A 22,248-nucleotide genomic window follows, 5' to 3' on the forward strand; every position below is an offset into this window, starting at 1 on the left:
GTGACTGGTTTTGTGTGTTTGTCTGTCACATCAATGTGAATAACTGACTGGAAAACTGAATTACAATTATTGTAGCCTGTTTTAGTTATTTTCAATGTTTTTTTTTATTCTAGAAACGTTGCTGGCCCTTTTGTGGAGAAAACTTCAGTAGTACCAAGGCAGCGACCCAAAGGATCTCAGGCACCTCCTATAGTCAGAAACCTCCCTATATTAACACAGAATAATCTTGCTTCTCCTTTCCGCCCAGCATCAAACAGTTCTCAAGATCTCCCTGTCAAAACACCCAGTCAAGGTAAAGTTTGTCCAATCACTTTGACCACTTTACAAAAAGTTAAGTACCACAAAAAGGATTATTCCATTGGTAGTTATGTCTCAATTAAGTACCACAGAAAGGATCATTGCATTTGTTATGTCTCAGTTAAGTACCACAGAAAGAATTATCCCATTTTAAGAAAAAATAAAGGTTATGGAGAGCATTTTGAAAACGTATTACTTTTGTTATGGAATCAAAGTTACAACTTGATTGTTTTATATCAGGCATTGATAGCTATGTATGAGGAACAGATTTTAATTCAACTCCAAAGATGTGTCTGTTTTTAACTTGATATATTTCGAATGGTCATAATTGCTTAAAATGAAGTATTATAGCAGTATTAATACTATGTACTTTTAGAAAATTAGAAAATGCATAATTAATCTAACAGAATTTGAAACTGTATTGCACTATCCGTAAGGCTACATCTCCCAAACTACTCTTACTTTAAAATATTTTAACATGATGATGGTCTCTTATAATGTGATTCAAACTGATATTGGACATTTACATAAGTTGTACTTGGAAATGTGTTAATAAAGTTTGTAAGGAATAAATATAGTTATAATTTTTGAAGTAGAAATAATTTTGACACTTACATACTTGTTGTATCTGTTAATTTATTACATTTGTGATTTATTCATTTACTTCATGCATGCATTCAACTTTATCACTAATAGTGAGGTAATTCTGTTTTGTTGTGTATAATATTTTGGTTGGAAAGACCTTCCTCAACCAATAAGTGATAAGGTGCCTTCAGTCACCTGTAGGATATCTTTTCACAGTTCTAAAGTACACAATTTTAGGATTTTACTGATATGATACATTATTAAATAACTGTTGCTTTTGTAGAAATTTGTGCAACCCAAGGCATCTTACAACCTATACGTGGATCGTCCCAAGCCCAATCACATATATCCCCCAGTTCCTTACCACAACAAGTTATCCCTATATCCCAGCTAACATCTCAAGAAGCTGCACCTTCTTGTCCACACACTTGCGTGATACCTTCTGAACCTGTTTTGTCAGATGTGCCAAGAACATTGCCCAGCCCTACACCTGTGACTCATAGTGTACTTGTTCCTCCATCTTTGTCATCATCTACTTCAGCACCAAGCTCTTCAGCTGTGACTCCAAGTCACTCGTTTTCAACAGGAACAAAACAATCTGATAGAAATAAAACATCATCTCTTGAAGCATTTTTCCCATCTACAGGATACCAAGAAGCTTCCAAACCAACAACCAGTGAAAACAATGAAATAAGTTCTGGTTTTCAAATACCCTCTATTCCAGCACCTCACACACTCTCCCAGAAAAATATTGCCGAAGAAACAGAAGTAAAAAATGAGTCTGATTGCAGCTCTCAATCACTTATTTCAGTCACTCCAACACCTTCTCCTACACCAAGTCAGAGAAGTTCCCACAGAAGGAATGTTAGTGACACATCAGCTTTTGACAAGTAAGTATTTACTAAACGAAGAGTTATCAGTCTAATATCTGTGACCATAATACTTTCTATATCATGCTAAAGAATTTTTGGGTAAAGAATGTTTGGGACACATTAATTTTTGAGAAGTAAGTAATATTCCTTCAAAATACAGTTTGTAGTACTATATCTGTGATTTTTATACTTTGTTATAAGCCAGAAAAGTGTCCATATAAGGAATGTTAGTACTCTAATTTTTGACAGATATTTTCTCTGATTACTCCTAGTCATGTATCCGTAATGCCAGCGTCATTTTCAGTTTTACACTAGTCTTGCTATTAAACCTTGTCATGACTTGTGATCATGTTTTAAGTGTCAAGTGCACACCTACAAATTAAATTTCAATAAAAATAAAATGCTAATACTTTTAAGAATTTTTAAGTAAAATTAACGTAAATCTATGTTTTGTCAGTTTGTAACATTTAGTGTAATTTGTAAAGAAAATTTTAAAACTTGACGAAACTTTCTTTTTTTTTTTTTGCACAACTTCAAGAAAATTCACTTGTCAAATATACACTTACCAATTTTTGAACACTTTTTTGTTTGTACAAAATAATAGGTTTTATTTGCTTAGAAAGCATCATCTCTTGAAAATATAACTCTTCACATCCAGTTTCTTGTACAATTTCCTTTCTTTGTTAGTGGTGTATTAACTTTCTGTTGCAGTTTTTTTATCACGTTACAGTATGTGACCTGAACAATTACTGATGAAGCTTGGTTATGAAAATAAATATAACTAGCACTTATATACAATTGAGTAGAATATTTAATGGAAAACATTAAAAGATTAGGAATAAGCCACGCATTTGGGATTTTTTAAAAATTGTTTTCTTAGATGTTATTTTCATTTCTGAAAATGCTTTCACGTTAATTTGTGTTTTGAAGTTAAAAGGTTTTCTTCTGTGACATCAGGTGAGCTCAGTTAGGTTTAGTCATTATGGTGAGTGACAGCAAAATATTCTTGACTTGGATGTGTAGTTATTGAATATTTTATATTTTCAAACAACATGCACAAGTAAAATAACTTATTTAGAAAAAATATTTAGAAACATTATTGTATTGTATTACTGTATTTATTAGATGTAAAGCTTTCTCAACCTAGAAGATGGTTAGAAAAAATCACAATACCTAGTCTGGTCAAGATTTAAAAAAAGTTGTTTGGTGGGATAAAATGTTAAGTCACTGATAAATCTTTGATTTTTTATGGTTTATAGCTTGAAATGTTTACTATAGTCAGTATGAGTAAGTATCGAAACAAACATGCCAAGGAATATCAAATAAGTTGAAGCTGACTGGATATATGTGCTGAAAATTTGTGATTGTTAATAAAAATATTAAATTTCTAATATTATCTTCCAAAAATTGTCCTGAAATCTCGCAACCTAGAAAGTGATAAAAATACTAAATCCAATAAAGCAAGTTTTTTGAACCTATATACTAACTTACCTACAGTTTGGTTGAGTATTAATGACACATCTCTGGTCTGGAAAGAGTTAAAGACGCATTTTATTGTACAGAAACTTTGCCTACGAAACATCCAAGTTTCTGGCTCCATTCGACACATCAAAATGCAAAAGTGAAGTAACCCATAGGGCTCAAATGACAACATCTGGAAACCATCAGCCAGCTCCACATACCTGGAACCCATTTGATGATGGTTCATCTTTTAACCAGTTGACTGAGGATCATATATTTGGTCAGGAGTTTGATAAAATTAGAAGAGGATCACAAAGTAGTAAGGACATCCTTATGTATTTCATTACTTGATTGTTACATTGAATAGGTAAAACCCCGAGACATTGTCAAGGTTATTTTAGATGTTTCCAAATAAAGTTTGTGCAACAAGTTTGCTATATGATATACTGATATAAGTTCTACATTTGTGTGAATAAAAATTGGTGTTGTAGGAAGTTTTGAAATTATCATTTTACACATTGTCATAGATTGATAGCAGCAGGTTACACTAGAACCCGTGGTCTTTTTCAAGATTATAAAATGAAGGGCATTTTCCAAATCTTTCTGGTACTTATTTCCTCTTAAGGTTTCATAAAATATTCAAGATAACACCATACAATTAAAAAAAAAAAGTCTCAAATGCTTATTTGTGGTAAAAGTGATTAAATGTCATGTGAATATTACAACTATTGTGAGTTTTCTAGTAAGAACGTATTTAGCTCAGCACCTTACATTGATTGATCTTACTTATATGTTAAGTTATGGCTTTAGCTACTCATAAATACTTAAAGTAATAAAATTAAAATTTTATTCTCAGTATAGAATATTTGTTTTGTTTTTTTACATGTTTTGATTTTTTTAAGATAGAAATTGAAAACAATTTAGACAGTGTAGTTGTAGGCAATGTTTACTATACAGAAAATTCCTCTCTATCTTCTGTATTATTGATAAATATCTAACTTTTCTAGTGACCTACGGTATGAGAAACAATTTACTTGAAAACATTAAAAATAGAGACAACTAAAGGCCGTGTTCCCCATTAGTACAGCGGTAAGTCTACGGATTTACAACACTAAAATCAGGGGTTAAATCCCTCGGTGGACTCAGCAGATGAAGCTTTGCTATAAGAACACAGCACACTAAAGGCCATTTTGCCTATTACCCCTAAACCAACTTAAATATAGTTCAAATTCTCGTCACACCAAACATGCTTGCCCTTTCAGCCATGTGGGCATTATAATATGATGGTCAATCCCACTATTTGTTGGTAAGAGTAGCCCAAGAGTTGGCAGTGAGTGGTGATTACTAGCTACCTTCCCTCTAGTCTTGCATTGCAAAATTAAGGATGGCTAATGCAGATAGCCCTCGTGTAGCTTTGTGCAAAATTCAAAGCAAATAAAACCCATCAGTTTACACTTATGCTTACAATGCTATTGTTTAATTTTATTTTTACACCCTTTGTAAACCAACCTGTTTTTTTTTTATTGTAGCTACCTTTTGTTGTTGTTTTTGTATAAAGTATTTGTCCATCTTGCATATTTAAAAATTTGTAACACTGCCTCTGTCTGTGAATTGGGTAAACTTGTAGTGGACAGAAATAAATTACCCACTAAAGAAACAAATTAAATGGTTTTATTTTATGAATAATATTATTTAGTAACAAGACAATGATTTAGCTTATGTTTAGTTTCAGTGGTCAACTAACTGCTTCAGCCCAATAGATTGAAATTGCTGGTGACTGTTTCAAAAGCAGTTGAAAAATTGCAATACCAGTTATGTGGAATACCTATATCTTCAAAATGCTTAGCATGCTGTTGTTGTGGTTGTGAATGTGATGGGTTATAAATTTCTGCAAAATTCAGTTGGAGTGGGGGAACGTTTCACCCCAAAAGTATATTGGCAAGTACTTACAATGCAACAAATGGTAGAATTGTAATGACCTTAGACAAATTGCAATGAGTGTATTTGAATATCAGTTATGAACTTGTGCATAACGAGAATCATATATCAAGTTAACAGTAACTCTAAAACAGTGTTATACCCTGCAGGATTTCTAACTCTTTGTTGAGCTTTCAGTGTTGTTTAGTACTTTCTTAAACTTTCTTGAAGTTAAAAGTGACTCTAAAATGTAATCTTAGAAGAAAACCATCCTTAATTGTTTCTGGAAACTTATGACCATCATGATTTGATTCTAACATTTACTGGTCCATATGCATGAAATTAAAATCATAAACAACTATAACCTTATTGAATTCTCTGTCTCACTGTAGTTTTTTTATTCACTTCATCAGTTTATCAAATGGTAACAAATTCAAACTAAAAGCCTTTACCCATTATAACTACTAACAAGAACTCTGACAGATTCATCCTGATTGCTGTTAACTTTGGTATCTTCATTTTGAATAAACTTCAACTTGTATTTTGTATATAAAAACCATTCCCTCTCCCCATTTGTTTAGCATTTATACCTATTAAACAACCTATAGCCTTGAATTTAAAAGAAATTCTTGTGTCAAACATGTTCACATTTAGCCAGGTTTCAGTTATTTCCATTGTATCAAAATCCTTTATTCTGATTTGCACTCTAAAGTCATTCATTTTATTTCTTGCATTACAATAACAGCAATTTAACCAACCATTAAAACTATCTTTGTACCTTGTTCACACACAATGTTTCTCTTTACACACAATTTATTCTTCATTATTCTGGCTCTGTGCACTGTCTAACCATAGTTTAAATTTATCAGAATTGAGTTAGTAATAGCCCTTGCAAAGAGGCCAGACCCTACTGTAGTTGTATGTAAACAATTCATTTTAAAAAGCTCCCTTTTTTCACTGAATTAGCCCTACAAATTCAATTAGTTCATGTTAATCTTAAGTCTACCATTTAGCCATAGTGATGTACATATAAATTGCATTTCTATAATTAAATCTGGTTAGTATCCTGGACAGAATTTAGTTATTATGGCACTTTTCTTTACCTACCCCTCGTTGCCTTCTCCATGACAAGTGTGAAGGCTTATTGTGCAACAAACCAGGTTTAACAGTGCAGATGTCCCATAGTGCATCTTTGACCATAAAAACAAAGAAAACCCTAATCTTTCTTTCATCCTTAGCCTTGTAGGTATGCTACGAAGATTGCATTACTGCTTGCACTCTTTACTATATCACTTGTTCTGTTGGTTATATCCTTCACACCTGCTCCTGGATAGTACAATCTAATTTTTATCCCTACCTCTTCTATTCATTTGTCATACCAGTAACCTTGTTTTTCATTCCCAATTGTCTGTCTGTTTTTATTATTCATACGTTGTAGTACATCTGTGTAAGTTAAAGGCTGAAATCTGTTACTTAATATCACTTCTTCATTATGATTAAATCCACTACTACCAGTCATATTAGTACTTTAATTACCTTAAAGTCATTATTAGTCATTTTATTATTTACATGCAAAAGCATAATTTTAAATCTTGCCACTTGCACTTTTCACTCTTAACACATGCACTACTCTTAACCATTGTAACGTGTGAATAAATGACCAACACTAAATACAACTAACCTATTGTCAATACTTTTAAGCCTAATGCTACTGTTAAATGTATTGTGCTGTTTTATCAATACCTTATCTTCCCACTAAATCAATTTTGTCTTTAAAAATGCAAAGATAAGTAGTTTTTAGATCATATTCTTGCAATTATCAGTTTTATTTTGCCCGTTTTATAACTTACCAATATCTTGCACTTATTAAGTTATAGCAAAGTTACCTCATGTTTGCTGTGCCAAACTGCAGATAAATGAAACATAGAATCATCTATTTACCAGTTCTTTGCTCAGCTTTTTTGTTTGTTACAATAAGGTATATCCAATGTCAAGAGCAGAGAAAGTCTAGTCATGAGTGCATCTGATATTAACCAACCTGATCCATTTGGAGCTGTACCATTTAAAATGCCAGGTGAGCACTAGACTGAACTGATTTATTTTGTTAAACCTTTGGTGATGAGAGTAACAAGTTTTCTTATTGGTTGAGAATAATCAGTTCCCAGAATTATTCTTAAGAGATGCCAGATTGGTGAAACTTGAGGAATAGAAGAAATCAAAATATAGATGTCAGGTTGAAAATAAGCTTTTCATGTTAAATTTACTTTTAGATAAAGTGTCTTAAAAGTAAGATTTTTAGATAGAAATACAACTATGGGAAAGAAGATGTAGGATATGCAGTAATAGAGACATCCAAACAGATGTAATCATATTTCTGGGCAATTAAAGTGTTTGGATCTTATAAAATGCTCAGAAAATCTCATATGCTTTGATTTCTTTACTGAAGCCTTCATTAAAACAAGTATGAATAGAGATCCATAAGTAGATGTTTTTTTGTTTCTTTCATCTTTAAAACTTGAATTTTTTTATCCAATTATCTTCTTTATTAACAACAAAAAAAAGCTTTTGTTTTTAATTTACTATGCTACAGTTGTTAGAAATTTATTTCTGTTTCTTTCCTCACTAAAAGGGTTCAAATTGAAGAGGCAAAAACTTATAAATATTTCATGTTAAAGCTTTCCTTTGTGTCAATAATGCTATGGTTTTTCATCAGAAGGAGTAATGTTTTGTTATGATCATTAAGTAATTCACATCTACATAAACAGCACATGTCATTACTATTAAAAATATTACCATTAGATATTTCAGGGTTTTTCAACTATTTATAAATTAATTTTTATTTCTGCATCTTTTTTTAATATCTTTTAATTGTACGACTAATAAAAGATATAACAAATTAACAACATTTTGGGGGTGGGCACCATTTTGTCTACCCCCTTGTAATTTTACCAAATTTAAAATAAATTTATTATTTTAGTATTTCTGTATAAAGTTTTTTGATGAAAAGTTTTAGTAAGTAATAATAATTGTTTTTTGTATGTGGAATTCGCTTCTGTAGTGGGTGTTTATATTTTTATTTAAATTCATGTGTGAATAAATACATGTATGTATAATACAGAATGTTTGGAACATTTATTATACATATATAGTTGGAAGCTTTTATGCTAAGTATTGCTTTGACTTTTAAGTTTTACATAGAAAAAAGTTAATGGGTGTGTATAACACGTTAAAGATCAAACAAGTATAAAGTTAACATAGCATATCTGAGGGGGTCACCATTCATAGAGGAAATATTACTGGTATTTTCTAAGGTGCGTCAGAAACTACTGTTTACAAGGTACTGTTTTGTTCTTCATTACAAGTAGCTCCAGAGTTATCTTCATATTTTGCCTTCAGTAAATACATTGTGTGTTTTGGAAGGAATGAAATAGTATAATTTTTTTTAAACTTGTTTTTGTTGAATATAATTTAAAGTTTTTGTTACTCTGGGTTTCCCCTTGTTTGAGAGTAATAATCAGTAATCTTATCAAATACAATTCCTGGAATGTCTAATTGCTGATTTAACATATTAATGAAGAATTGCTTGAAATTACTAAGGTAATGGTCACTGGAAAGTACCTTGAATGAGAGAAGACTAAATATAAGATTTTAGTTTGTTACACATACTACAACCATTCCATTCAATGCCTGAAGGTTGTTTTACATTATTAAATATTTATTTATGTGTGAAAGTTAGTGTGTTGAAATAGGAAAATTCATGTCAAATACATACAATAAAGCAGTGAAGTGTTTTTTCATATTATGTTTGAAGAGCAGCTAGAAATTGGATTATGACAATTATGTGGAGAATTTCTAAAATACCTTGATCCTGACAAGTCACATGAGAAATAACTGGGAATGTAGCATGTGACAGTAGGTTCATGGATTTCTACCACCTTGGTTGAAGACCCTTAATAGTTTCCATAGAGTAATTTACACATGTAGATGTATATTTAATGCTGAAGCATTACTTTACCTTACACTAACTCTTATCTATGTTCTCAGGTTCTCGACAATTAGCAAAGAAAATGCCTCAACAGCTGGCGGAACGAACCTGTACTACTACCGATGGAGGTATATATATAGTTTTATGTTCACATATTTTATTTTTACATTATCTTCTACCTAATACAGCTGTTACTGATGCAATAATCAAGTTTTGTGATACTCTGAAATTTATTTTTAAGGATACCTTTTATCCAAAACATTAAGTATTGTAGGAGCTTATCTTTAACAGGCCCGGCATGGCCAGGTGGCTAAGGCAATCCTTAGATTACGAGTTCAAGTCCTTCTCGCACCAAATATGCTCACCTTTTCAGCCATGGGGGCATTATGTGATGGTCAATCCCACTATTCGTTGGTGAAAGAGTAGCCCAAGAGTGGATGGTGATGACTAGCTGCCTTCCCTCTATTCCTACACTGCTAGATTCAGAACAGCAAGCTCAGATAGTCCTCAAGTAGCTTTGCACAAAATTCAAAACAAACTAATCTTTATAAATAAACAAAAGTTAAAGAATGAAACCACTCAACATAAATTATGATTTTGTGCTGATAATAAGGACCTGTGTAATGAATTAACTAAATTATCAAAAGCCAGAAAGATATTTTTTTGTACTAGTCTTTGACTTTTGTGAACTGAAATTTATTTGTTTTAAACAAAATGGAACACTAGCATCCTTTGCCATGGGTGTATTAGCATGAGCTTTGACTTGGTTATTTAATATTTGTTGTGCTTCTCCAGGGTTTTAATTTTAGTAGTTAGAAAATCTAGATGTATTGTAATAAGTCCAATAATTATTTGAATCTGTTATTTGTCATATTATTGTTATATGCACCAGTTTTACTAGTTTCAGGAAAGTTGAAGGGAATTTTCAGAAAAACTTGTATAATTAGTCAGACAAGGAACAAAGATGGTGTAGTCTATTTCTGTAAAACATTTTTATTTATCTAACAAATGAGACAATGATAGCTTTTGAAAGAAATTGGAAATATGATTAAATTAGGGGCAATATATTCCGTTTATTATATCACACATTAAATATTTTTCATTAATTTTTAAACATTTATGTTATCAATTAGAAAAAAAACATTCAGAAATGTGCAGTTGCTTTTTATACAAATACAAATATATATATATATATATAAATCACATATGTTTGTAGAGTAAATTATATATATGGTGAAGAAATAACATAAAAATAATTGCATCTTGAGTATGTTAATGGTTTGTTTTCAGTAGACAGGGATCATTAATCACAATATTATAGAAATAGTGTGTGTAATCATTTGTCTCGTTATCCTCTGCAATAGGTCCAGCAGGATACTTCATTTTGGTTTTATTTAACACTGATCCTCTACTGCCCCTGCAATTAAGTTCTGCAAAGCAAAGCTCACACTTTACTGTTTACTATCCCTTTTTATTGGATTATCTAAGCAAGGCTTCACTTATTTTGATCTCTCAAGATAACAATGCTATAGGTTGATCAGTTTCATATCAACTTGTTCTGTTTCTGTGCAATGTGAAATTATCCTGACAATGTGTCAAAAAGTAGTTCCATATAAGAGCAAGTAAACTATAATTTCAGACAATAATTACCATATTTGAACAAAAAATAAGGCAGTTTGTTTTTGGTTTCATTATATTTATTATAATAATTTCATGTATTTCCTTGTCTCTCAATGTCTTATATTCAACTTGTGATATAATTATTAACATTACAACTTGTAGGAAATATTTCCAAACCTGTGTAGAAACATGACATATTATAACAAGTCCAACATTAAAATAATTTGACATTACAAAAGTAGTAAGAAAATAATGATAATGTTCAAGTAACTCATGTTTTTTTTGTATTTAATATATCAAGCAAAATTTGAAATGTTTGACTCTTGGCTAATGTTTATGTTATTAACATGCAAATACATAATTTTGATAAAACATCGAGTGATAAGAAATTGTTCAGTAATAATGAGAACTAGTTGTGTCCCTTGAAAGATACATTGATAGTATTAGGGTATAAATTAAGCAGGATATAACATTATCTTTGTCTTTCCAAAATGGAGGATACTGGTGCTGTAGTTTTACTTTTGTAATTAACTGTCAGTTTTGATCAGGGTAACCATTATACTTATGTTGATAATGGTTTTAGTCTTCTTCCAGTCACTAAATATATGATAGTTTAGTATCATATCATAACACACAAAAGTTCAATCAGTTTTGAATGTGGTTGTATATGTAGCAATGTATGATATTTTTTGTAGTCTTGACATCTAAATGATTTTATTGTGACTCAAAAATAAATTATCTCTTAATTAGAACTTTCTGTAATAATAAACTTATCACAAGTCAACTTTGCTACGAGTTGGAAATTGTGCAATCTTTAAGTCATTTCATTGTAAACTAAGGTTTTTGTTATTTGAGAATGAAAGTTTAAAGTGAAGTTTCCCAGTTTTAATACAAGTGGAATTCACTATGATGTGTAACTTTTAAAATCTCAGTTTGACATCTCTCTAGTACCACTTATTACTCTTACAGCCTTGATAAATATTCATATTCTCTTATATTACATCAGATTACCCCACCCCTTTTTCTTGCATTCTGAGTGATAATTAATCCACAGGAATAACAAGTCAGTGATTAATGATTCCTAAAGTAAAAATAGGTTTTTCTAGCAGTGCTATTATACTTTAGTTAAGTTTTGAAGTCACAATGAATTTTTTGAATTTCTGTTATTAAAAGTCATTTTGCAAAATACAAGGGCTGTTCAAAAAATACATGGACTGTTTGAATTGTGCGGCTCCAGTTGGTTCCAGGGGAATCTGCTTTGTGTTGCTAGGTTTGCACAGATCAGCTGATTACGACACCATTTCCCGATTGCAGATATCTTTATTTGTGTATTAGCTACGCGGTTTTAAGTGAAGTGCGATTTTTTCGTTTGGTGGATATCAGAATGAATGACCTGAAGGAGCAACGACTTGCTGTGAAATTTTGTGTTAAACTTGGAAAATCTGCGACTGAAACTTTTGCTATGTTTAACACGGCTTACGGTGATGTTGCTATGAAGCGTACAGCATGTTTCAAGTGGCATGAACATTTTAAGGATGGTCGACAGTTCATTGAAGATGATGAGCGTCCTGGACATCCTTCCACATCAACTGACGACCCACACGTCGACAAAATCAACACCATGGGGCGGGCAAATCGACGTCTGACTGTCAGGGAGCTTGATGAAGAGTGTGGGACATCAGTTGGATCTTGTTACGAGATTTTGACCGAAAAATTGAAGATGCACTGCGTTGCTGTGAAATTTGTGCCTCAGAACTCGTTTTTGGCCAAACACTCAATCACTGTTCTTCCCCACTCCCCTTACTCACCTGACCTTGCTCCTTGCGATTTTTTCTTGTTCCCCAAACTCAAAAGACCCTTGAAAGAAAGAAAATTTGAGACGATTCTCGAGATTAAGGCAAATGCAAGGAAGGAGCTGGAGGACATTACAAAAGAAGTGTACCAGGACTGTTTCAACAAGTGGAAACACCGTTGGGATAAGTGTGTGCGTTGGGGAGGAGAGTACTTTGAAGGGACCCAGACCTATAACTTCTAAATAAAGTACATTTTTTTTATGACGTCAGTCCACGTATTTTTTTAACAGACCTCGTATACATGAGGTGTTAAATGTAAATAAATTGTTCTTTAAATTATATTAATTTTCACTTAAAATTGAAAAACAAAAGAGTAAAAACATTTCTTTATATTGATCTGCAGATGGGGTAGAATTTGTGTTAAACAAGGTTTTGTTAAAACAATTAAGTATCTATAATAAGCATACAGTTCTCATCATGCTTGACTCTATCTTTCTCTCCTGTTGTTTTTGTCTTGAAGCATTTTTATGTAGTACAACAAAAGGATATCTTCATAATGTGTAGAATATCTAGTATATACATTTTATTCTTCAGTATGATTAAATATTAATTATATTTGAAGATAATTGTTGTTTAATAATATTAGGTTTATTTTAAAACACTTAAATTTAGCATTTTTTTGTTTATTAATAATCATTTTTTTATTTATTGTAGAAAATTTACTGATTAAGCTATGAGGTAATGATTTACTAATAAACCAGTAATTTGGTTTACCTGTTAATGAACCACTGTATAAGCGAGAATTGTAGTATTTCATCAAAACTAGTATACTGTTTATTAAAAACCTCATGGTTAACTTATTAATTACTATTTAATCAAAACTATTAGTTAACACACATCCCTACTGTGATTTGAAAAAAGTTCCCTTTCAAAAAGAAAAGAGAACTTAGATATTTGTCACATTACTTTCCAATTTATCATAGTAATTATTGTGTAACTCCAATTATTCATCTGCCATTATAATAACTTCAAATAGTACTAAAATAGTAACGATCGTTTTCTTGTAAGTTAATCACTTGTAACAGAATTTAACTTATGAAAATAAAATGCATATTTAAACCTTTTAAATTTAAAATAGTAGAATTAATTGAGCAAATTTTCAGTGTTAACTTTTTTATTTGGAAGAATAACTTCCAAGTATGTAAAAAATTAAACTATTAAGAAAATGAGGAAAACAAGTTCACATTATAACATAGCATATACATTGTAGTTTAAAACATGTAATATATTTAAAAATATATGCAGAAAGGGGAGTACTTGCATGTTATTCTAGGAAGTAATATTTTAAATTGTGACATGTTTATCAGTATAAATAATCTTTTATGACTGATACGTAATTTCTTCTCATAGAAGGCCACACCCTTGTTGTGATTCAAATACTATGCTAATGGCTTATGACCTTTCCAGTAAATTTCCCTACAATTTTATTAATTCAGTTGTATCATATGAAGGTTTGTTTTTTTCTGTTATTGACATTAGGTACAAATAATTGGTAATTCATGTTGAAATTCATAAATATTGAAGGTTTTTGGTTTCCTGTATATGGATTTTCCCCTAGTTGGCATTTTATTTAAGTAACCCTAAATTTTATTATGGTCTCATCTTAGTTTCTCTTAACTTGTAAAACCTGCAATAAAACTCACTCTAGACTTGTTGAGCAGGTTTAAACTGACAGTCATCTGAAGTCTGCTTAGTTAGTGTACTACATTTATTTGAAAACATTTGTGTAGAATGTCTTGTTTATTTCACAATAACACATCAGTTTGAACTATTTCAGATTTACTTTCTGATATAAATCTTTTCAGCTCTTGCTTTTACTTTTGCTGTAAAAGCAAAATTTAATATTTTAAAACATGTAACTCGTTTCTCTGTAATTAATTTAAGATTAAATAATATTTTATAAAATAATGCATAGGTTTTTGTGCAGAAATAATATTGCTTTGGCCAGATAACTGTTTTTGGTTGATGCTCATTTGTCCTTTGTTTTTCATGGTTTTAGTTTCCAAGCGAAATCGAGTAACCTTTTACAACAGATAATACAAAAAAATATTGTTTTTGAGTTAAAAGCTCAGTTTACAGTGCTTTGTAATTTGCAAAATATTGATATAAAGTAACTTGTGTTTAAATTTATATTTCTTTCCCCTTTACTATTTTATTCAATTTTCATAAAATTAATGTTGTACCAAATTTTTCCTAGATGGAAAGACTTCACTGTAGTATCATTAAAAAAACACACACTATTCCTGGTTAAATAATCATTTTTGGCAAACAACAATTGAAGCTCAATTTGTGTGGTAGTATTGAAATGTGTAAAAAAAAAATCCAAACATTTAGTATGTCCATGCTATATAATTATACTTTTGGATTGGTAAAAAAATATTTACAATGTATTTATATATTTATAGATTTATGTCCATTAGTTGTTATTAAAGATAAGTTCAATCCCGATAATGGGCAGTGGTATTTTTGTTTTCGTTGGATTCTCTTTATTACATTTGCATATTTCACTAAGCTTAAAAGTACTTTCATTAAACCCTTATTGATAGGTGTAAGAATTAATATTTGAATGAAGAACTGGAAACTTCTGGACCTTTCTTAAATCTATATAATCTATATATTTATCTGGAAACTTCTGGTGATAAACCTTTCTGAAATCTATATAATCTATTTTTTTTTGTTAGAAATGCAATGATAATATTTATAACATGGAAAAAAAAAATTTAAGGAATAATTTGTCTAAAAGTGATGGCTTTCAATGATGCCAAATAATTGATATCATTGTAGAATCAATTTAGTGTTTTAAATAACTAATCAGTGTCAGTTTATCTCGGGAGTATCTGTTTATATGGCAAGGTACTTATCTTTGTACTCTGAATAAGTAACTATGTGGCATAATTTTAGGCATTTAAATAACTGATCAATGTTGTAATTTATTTCAGGAATCCCAGTCAATATGACAAAATACATGCCTTTATATTCTGAAGAAGGTAACTGTATCATCAACTCAGTTTTTTAAGTAATTAACTAGTGTCGTAATTTGTTTCAGTAGTCCCAGTCGACATGGCAAAGTACATGCCTTTATACTCTGAAGAAGGTAATCTACAAGCATCTGATCTTCGACAGCGCCACCATAGCGAAAACTCGAGCACATCCCATGACGGTAGTCAGAGTATCCACAGTGGACGATCAGGAAAAGAACTGCTAGGGTCATCTCCTTTCACACGAGCACCAGCAGAAGACAGGTCAAAATATGAAAAACTTTTAAACTTTGAAGATGGAGAAGATTATCAGAAGGCTGAACCTTGTGTGAATAAAAAATATGATCAAGGAGACAATGATTCTATTGGATCAGCAAGTGATCTCAGAGCACAAGAAGATTCAAGTGGAGAAGAAGAAGGTTCGTCTGAGACCTCGCTTGATGGTCATTTGAAAAGAGAAAAATTCTCCCTAAAAATTCCAGGTGATGCTATTAAATCTACATCAGAAATCCTGACAGATTCAGAAAAAAAACGAGAAGGAGAAGTAGAATGTCTTCCTTACCAAGATGTTTTCATGGGTCATACAGATGGAGATAAACCACTTCTAGAAGATGATGAACTCTCTGATAACGAACAGAAAGTTGTAACTGCTACTTCTAGGAAAGAATTAAATTTGGGTTTAATTACCAAAACCAGTGAAGAGCTTTTCACTCCATCATCATCATCTCCATCACTTGAAAAGGGAAAAAATAAAGATACTCTTAGTGCAGCTCAACTGAGGAAAGCTCCAAATGCAGCTTCACCAGAAACGTATGTAGTTAGTGGTGACCATTCTGAAGGAGTGGATGTTTTTGCATTGGCTCCTTTCAGAAAGCCATCAACAAAAGGAAAACCACAGAATTGGAAATTGCAAAAGAAACTGCCAAAAGAGAGCCACTTAACCAGTGCTGAAAAGTTAGGAGGTTCACCCACATTTGAGTCTTCCAAAGAATTAGAAACCAAAACCAACCCAATTCCACAGAGTCCTGAATTTTCGAATATGAACAATTACAAGTCTTTACAGTCATCTACTAGCCAATATAAACCTATTATATGTAGTAGTAGTTCACCAGAAAAGCTTGGGTCTTCAAATGAAGGCACTGATTTATTTGGTTCTGCTCCATTCCGTAGTATGCCTAGGATAGATGCGAAAGAGATTACCTCCATGCAGGGTGATTATATTAATCAACAAGAGAAACAATCTTTTATTACCAAACAGCCTCTGAACCAACTGGGATTTGTTTCATCAGCAGGTATTGCTCCACTCATGCATGACTCCCCTGGTATTGGAACATTGAAACCTGCAGGTCCAAAAATGACCACGAGTCAGACATCTAATTTGATTACTAAAAGTTCTGTTTGTGATCCACAAAGTGAAAATGTTATTGGTGCTGTAGCTATTAATTCAGTTGGAAGCAACTTTCCACCCATTAAAGAAGTTGCACCACATTCTAGGAAAAAGGTTATTCTTCCAGCCATGTATGGCGCTTCATCTATGAACAGGATTGACAACTTGACTCGTGGAAGTAGTTCACCACCCTTAAGTTCTGATACCAATGACGAAGAGGAGATGACACCGAGAAAGTCAAAAAAAGAAAGAAGCAGGTATCACTCTTTTAAGGAACAGGATGTTCTGGCAGAAGAGGTGAGTTTTGCTGTTCCTTCCACAAAACATTATCATGTGTCAGGTAAAGCTGGGAAGAAAACCAAACAATCCAAAAAAAAGGAAAACAGAATTAGCAATGCTTTTGCAAATATGAGTTTTGAAGACATTGGTAGTGAAGATGACAGCAGTTTCCAAACTGTGAATCCATCTTTTATGGGAGAGCCTGTAATTAAAAAAAGTGGTTTTCAAGCAAATACAAGACCTCTTAGAATGGCAAAAGTGAATAAATAACACTGGCGATTTTATAACCTGTGTAATCTGCTGAAATAGATCTTTATACAGTTTCCAGCAGATCAGGGTGTAGCAATTGATTAACTATACGATTTTGGCATTCGCAAACTGTTGGTGATCATGGTAATAATAATGTTATTAATATTATTATAGAAATAAATTATTCAAAGGTGTATAGATTATATAGTTCTATTACAAAACTTTGTAGATTTTATGTTGCTGAGCAACGGTAGATCTGTCATGAGAATGAGAATTGCAACTGAAGACCATGGTTTATATTTAACTCTGCAGCTAGGATGTAAGATTTCACTGTATTTATAGATATATAAATATCACTGCGAGAGGCTGTAGCCTAGCTAGTTGCTGGGAAATAAATTATATTCTTGCACTAATATTTCCTTGTAATTTTTTAATGTTAGAGTTGTCTATTGACTTTGTAAGTTGTATTACGTTTCCGCACACAAAGTCCCATCCACTATTGATCAAAAGTGTACAAGTTTTTTTTCATAAAAATGTTTGAGTAGTTATATATACACATACACGGACGCATGTTAAAAGTAGATTCATGATTTACGCTTTTAAGAAACATTTACCCCTATATTCAGTTTGTGTACAATTCCCAACACGCTTTATTTAAAAACGCTTTTTTTTTTCTTTCATTTCGTACGATAAAATTCGAAGATTAGATACAACTAGACAGTAGAAGCGGTGATACGACCTTGTGTCAAATACAAGGTTATATTTTCAACATTTATTTCCATGTCAGGCATTATAAACCGCTAGCATAAAAACAGACAATTTAACAATCAAGTTACGAAAACAATTTCTTATTACAGTTTGATTTGATTGAACGTTTATATTGGTTTCTGATTCATAAGATATCTTCGAATCTCACCAATGAGCCGATGTCAAACATGTAGTTCCATCGGTTTTTGTTGTTTTTTTCTAGCCTGTCTTCAGGCCTGTTACTGTAAATCTAATACTGTTTCTAAGAGAAATAAGAAATAAAATCAATATACGTTTTCCTTTTAACGTTTTGACAGTAGGGTATAATTAGTTTCTACTAGATAAAATAGTGTTTGGTGACAAGGGCACTTGCAACACCCGAGAAACAAGATCGAAAACCCGCACTTTCAAACCAAAGGGCATTTATGTGACTTAGTTCTACGTTTCATGTTCGCCCATTCAGCTGTCTTGGCGTTGTAGTGTTATGATCAATCCCATTATTCGTTAGTAAGAGTTGGCGGTGGGTGGTGCACTAGCTGCTTTGTCTCTAGTCTTATAGTGCAAAATTAGGGACGGCTAGCGCAGATAGCCCTTGTGCAGCTTTGCACGAAATTAAAAAAAAACAAACCAGTATCGTATAATCTTTAGCAGTTTTGCCACAGACCAAGTAAATAAGGTTTGATGAAAATCTATGTTATACTGTAAATTTTGTTATGGATAGGTTTCATTTTTACTTATTATAATGCCCGTATTCTTGTCCAGTAAGATGAACAATACTAAAACAAAATATTTCGTTTCCTTGTTTATTAGTGTGCGATATCAAAATAACACGATATCTGAATTTTATTAAGTAAATTTACATTTCTACATATCTTACCAGAGTCCGGCATGGCCAGGTAGGTTAAGGCACTCGACTCGTAATCCGAGGGTCGCGGGTTCGAATCCTTATCACACCGAACATGCTCGCCCTCCCAGCCTTGGGGGCGTTATAATGTGACGGTCAATCCCACTATTCGTTGGTAAAAGAGTAGCCCAAGAGTTGGCGGTGGGTGGTGATGACTAGCTGCCTTCCCTCTTGTTTTACACTGCTAAGTTAGGGAGGGCTAACGCAGATAGCCCTCGTGTAGCTTTGCGCGAAATTAAAAAAACCAACCATAAACAAAAATATCTAGCCAATATTTAATGCTACTATACACAACTGAATTAATGGAAGTAAAATGCGTAAGGAAAAAAACGTTTATGAGACGAATGTGTAACAGTATCATAGTTACAAAATTACTGCTCTTACAATGATTCCTCAAATGAATATCTCGAGGATTTAGGGGGGGGGTCTAATCCCAACAATTCCAGGCCTTTTAGTTAGAGTGTTTGATTGGAGGAATAGAAACACGCCCTTTTAGCCGATGGAATGTTGCAAGGTTACAATCAATCCCACTATTACATGGTAAAGAGTTGTTGGTGGATGCTTTTAGTTGATTCTTTTCAATGGTCTGTACTTCAAAATTAGGGTTACGAACCTTGCTTTGAGTTCCTATATATGCACCATTTGAGTACTATCTCGGGTATTGGTGAGGACGGATGTCTGGTTTCAGGCCTGCCATCACCTAGTGTTTTGAACTTTCCACTCGTAATGCGAGAGTCACGAGATGAAACCCAACTTTGAACATGCTTGCCCTCTGAGCTGGTGGATGACGTTTCCCTACCTGTGATTGGCAGCTCAAAAGTAAGGTTTGTTGTGAATTTTGCCCAAAGTTACGTGAGGGCAATCTGCTCTAGCCATCCCTAATTTAGCATAAGACTAACTGTTGGACCACTCTTTTATCAACAAATAGTGGGTTTCACCATCATCTTATAACGTCGCAACGGTTGAAAATGCGAGCATGTTTGGTGAGACGGTGATTCGAATCAGCATATTGCGATTCGAGTGCCCGAACCACCTGCCCATGCCGGCCAAAACTTAAAATTAAAGAAGAGTGTCAAATGTTCTTAGAATCTCTGCCATACACAAACAAATCCAGTAACTCTTCACTAGTTCAGGCCAATATACAATATTTATAAGTCATGAATTAATTGGTGAAGAAATATTTTCTTCAAAGTCTGAAAATGTACATTTTATTTCAAACAATCATAGATTCGTCCATTTGTACTGATACGTACAAACATGACATATAGTATAATAATTGTATGTTGGTATATTATCAAGATAACTTTCATGTATTCTCTTGCATATGATTCAGAAAACACTTCAAGTTGAAAAACAAGATGATGGATGTCCTCGCTATTGTAATTGTGGGTATGTTGCAGCGAACGTAGACTAAAATAGAATATTGGTTAAAAGTGCCGAGAGCTATTAATGGTGTACAAAGAGAAGTCTAGACATGTCAATAAAAACTTCGAGTTGGGCTTGAAGATGTTGAAAATTACGTGGGTGTATTTCCTTAGATGGCGCACTGTAACTGCGAGTTAAATCCCTCGGGCGAATTGAAGTAACTCAAAAATTGTCGATGGATAGTGCGGGCTAACTGTCATCCCTCTAGTTAATCAGTTTAAAATGAAGGATTGCTATCGTAAATAATTCTTGAGTATTTGAAAACGGAGAACGGTTGGAATCTTCTTTAAAAAAAACTGGTTAGTTATTTTACTAGGATTAGCCAAACAGTTACATAAATTCTATTTATTTTAATGTGCGAAATAAATTGAGTAGTTTCTGTGGCCAGTGAATACTAAATGAATTCAGATAAATAATATCGTGCTTGCTAGTTCTATCGGTATTACTAATTGAAAGGGAATAATGCATACCACTAGGAAAAACCGTGGCAACATACTTCACGATTGGTCAGTTGGAAAAATTGTTGTGAAATGCAACAGAGAAATTTTCTTCATTGACCATTCTTTAGAATATTCGACTGTCATGAACCGTACGATGCAGAATACATTACAGACCCTGGTAAGTTCGAACCATCACAAATAAAACATTTAGTGATGTTTAGTGCTTGAATAACTTCATTTAACACAATCTGGAGGAGGGGAATGTCACGTAGCACTTATAACTTCACGGTCTTTGATATCTTCTAGAGATAGTGGAATACTGTCGGGAGAATATCGAGGCAAAGAGAGCCATTCTTTGCGGTGAATATCTTTATCTCATGGCCACTCAATATAAAATATTTGGAAGCCTTTGTCTTTTACCGTTACTTAATAGTGGTTACATCTTATGTTTTGATTAAAGGAATGTAAAATATTTCTGTTCGATTAACCTGCTTCTTGTAGTTAAGCATTTGTAATGTTAAGAAAATAATTTTCTGTACGTGACAGTATTTTAACTGAAAATCAAAAGTAATCGAATAAAGTTCCACGAATGCATGTTTGATATTCGACAGATATTTTGGAAAATTTGAACGTAAATCAGAAAGAATATATATGTAAAAACGACTGGTTTGGGTTGAGAAAATTTTTTTGTGTAGAGGAGCGAACAACGTTTCGACCTTCAGTCATCGTCAGGTTCACAAAGAAAGAGGTAACTGACCGATAGCTGACCACATGTTTGAAGGAGGTTGTGTAACTGAGTGTAGGAATGTAGAGGGCGTGCTTAGATGTTTGATTATATTTATTAGTATAAGTATAAAGGTGTTCCTTTGTATTGGTTTGCTTTGGGCTTCTTTAATTTTGCGTTTGTTTATGTTTGTTTCTTTATTTAGTGTTTGGATGTTTTCTATGGTTATGTTGTGTTTATTTGATTTTCAGTGTTCGAAAACGTGTGAAGGTGACTTTTTTGTGTTTGAATCTGGTTTCTATTTTTCTACTTGTTTATCCAATGTGGAAGTTGTGGCAGTTGTCACATTGTATTTTATAAATGATGTTGGTGTGGTGTTTGTCAGTGTAGTTTTACATAGTATAGACCTTAGTTTTGTGCCTAGTTTCTGAATAAATTTAGTATTAACTGGAATGTCATATTTTGTTATTACTTTTTGCCAAATGTTGGTTATTTTTCTGCTGATGTCGGGAATATATGGTATGG

General features: G+C 32.5%; 1 protein-coding gene across 6 annotated transcripts in view; it reads left to right on the top strand.

Annotated features, from left to right (window-relative positions):
- Nucleotides 1–17,896, top strand: part of LOC143254379 (uncharacterized) — a 69,992-nt gene extending 52,096 nt beyond the window's left edge. For 3 of the 6 annotated variants that reach the window (XM_076509465.1, XM_076509470.1, XM_076509466.1), the window contains 6 exons: nt 114–292; nt 1,166–1,772; nt 3,317–3,534; nt 7,111–7,206; nt 9,177–9,245; nt 15,637–17,896. In XM_076509465.1, the coding sequence (XP_076365580.1) occupies nt 114–292; nt 1,166–1,772; nt 3,317–3,534; nt 7,111–7,206; nt 9,177–9,245; nt 15,637–17,504 (3,037 nt within the window). In that variant the 3' untranslated portion in view covers nt 17,505–17,896. The remainder of the gene's footprint in view (nt 1–113; nt 293–1,165; nt 1,773–3,316; nt 3,535–7,110; nt 7,207–9,176; nt 9,246–15,636) is intronic. The other 3 variants (XM_076509467.1, XM_076509468.1, XM_076509469.1) reach the window with 3 other exon arrangements.
- Nucleotides 17,897–22,248: the final 4,352 nt, after the last annotated feature.

This window comes from Tachypleus tridentatus, chromosome 6 (genome assembly GCF_004210375.1).
Source record: "Tachypleus tridentatus isolate NWPU-2018 chromosome 6, ASM421037v1, whole genome shotgun sequence".
In the NCBI taxonomy this organism is placed as follows: Eukaryota; Metazoa; Arthropoda; class Merostomata; order Xiphosura; family Limulidae; genus Tachypleus; species Tachypleus tridentatus.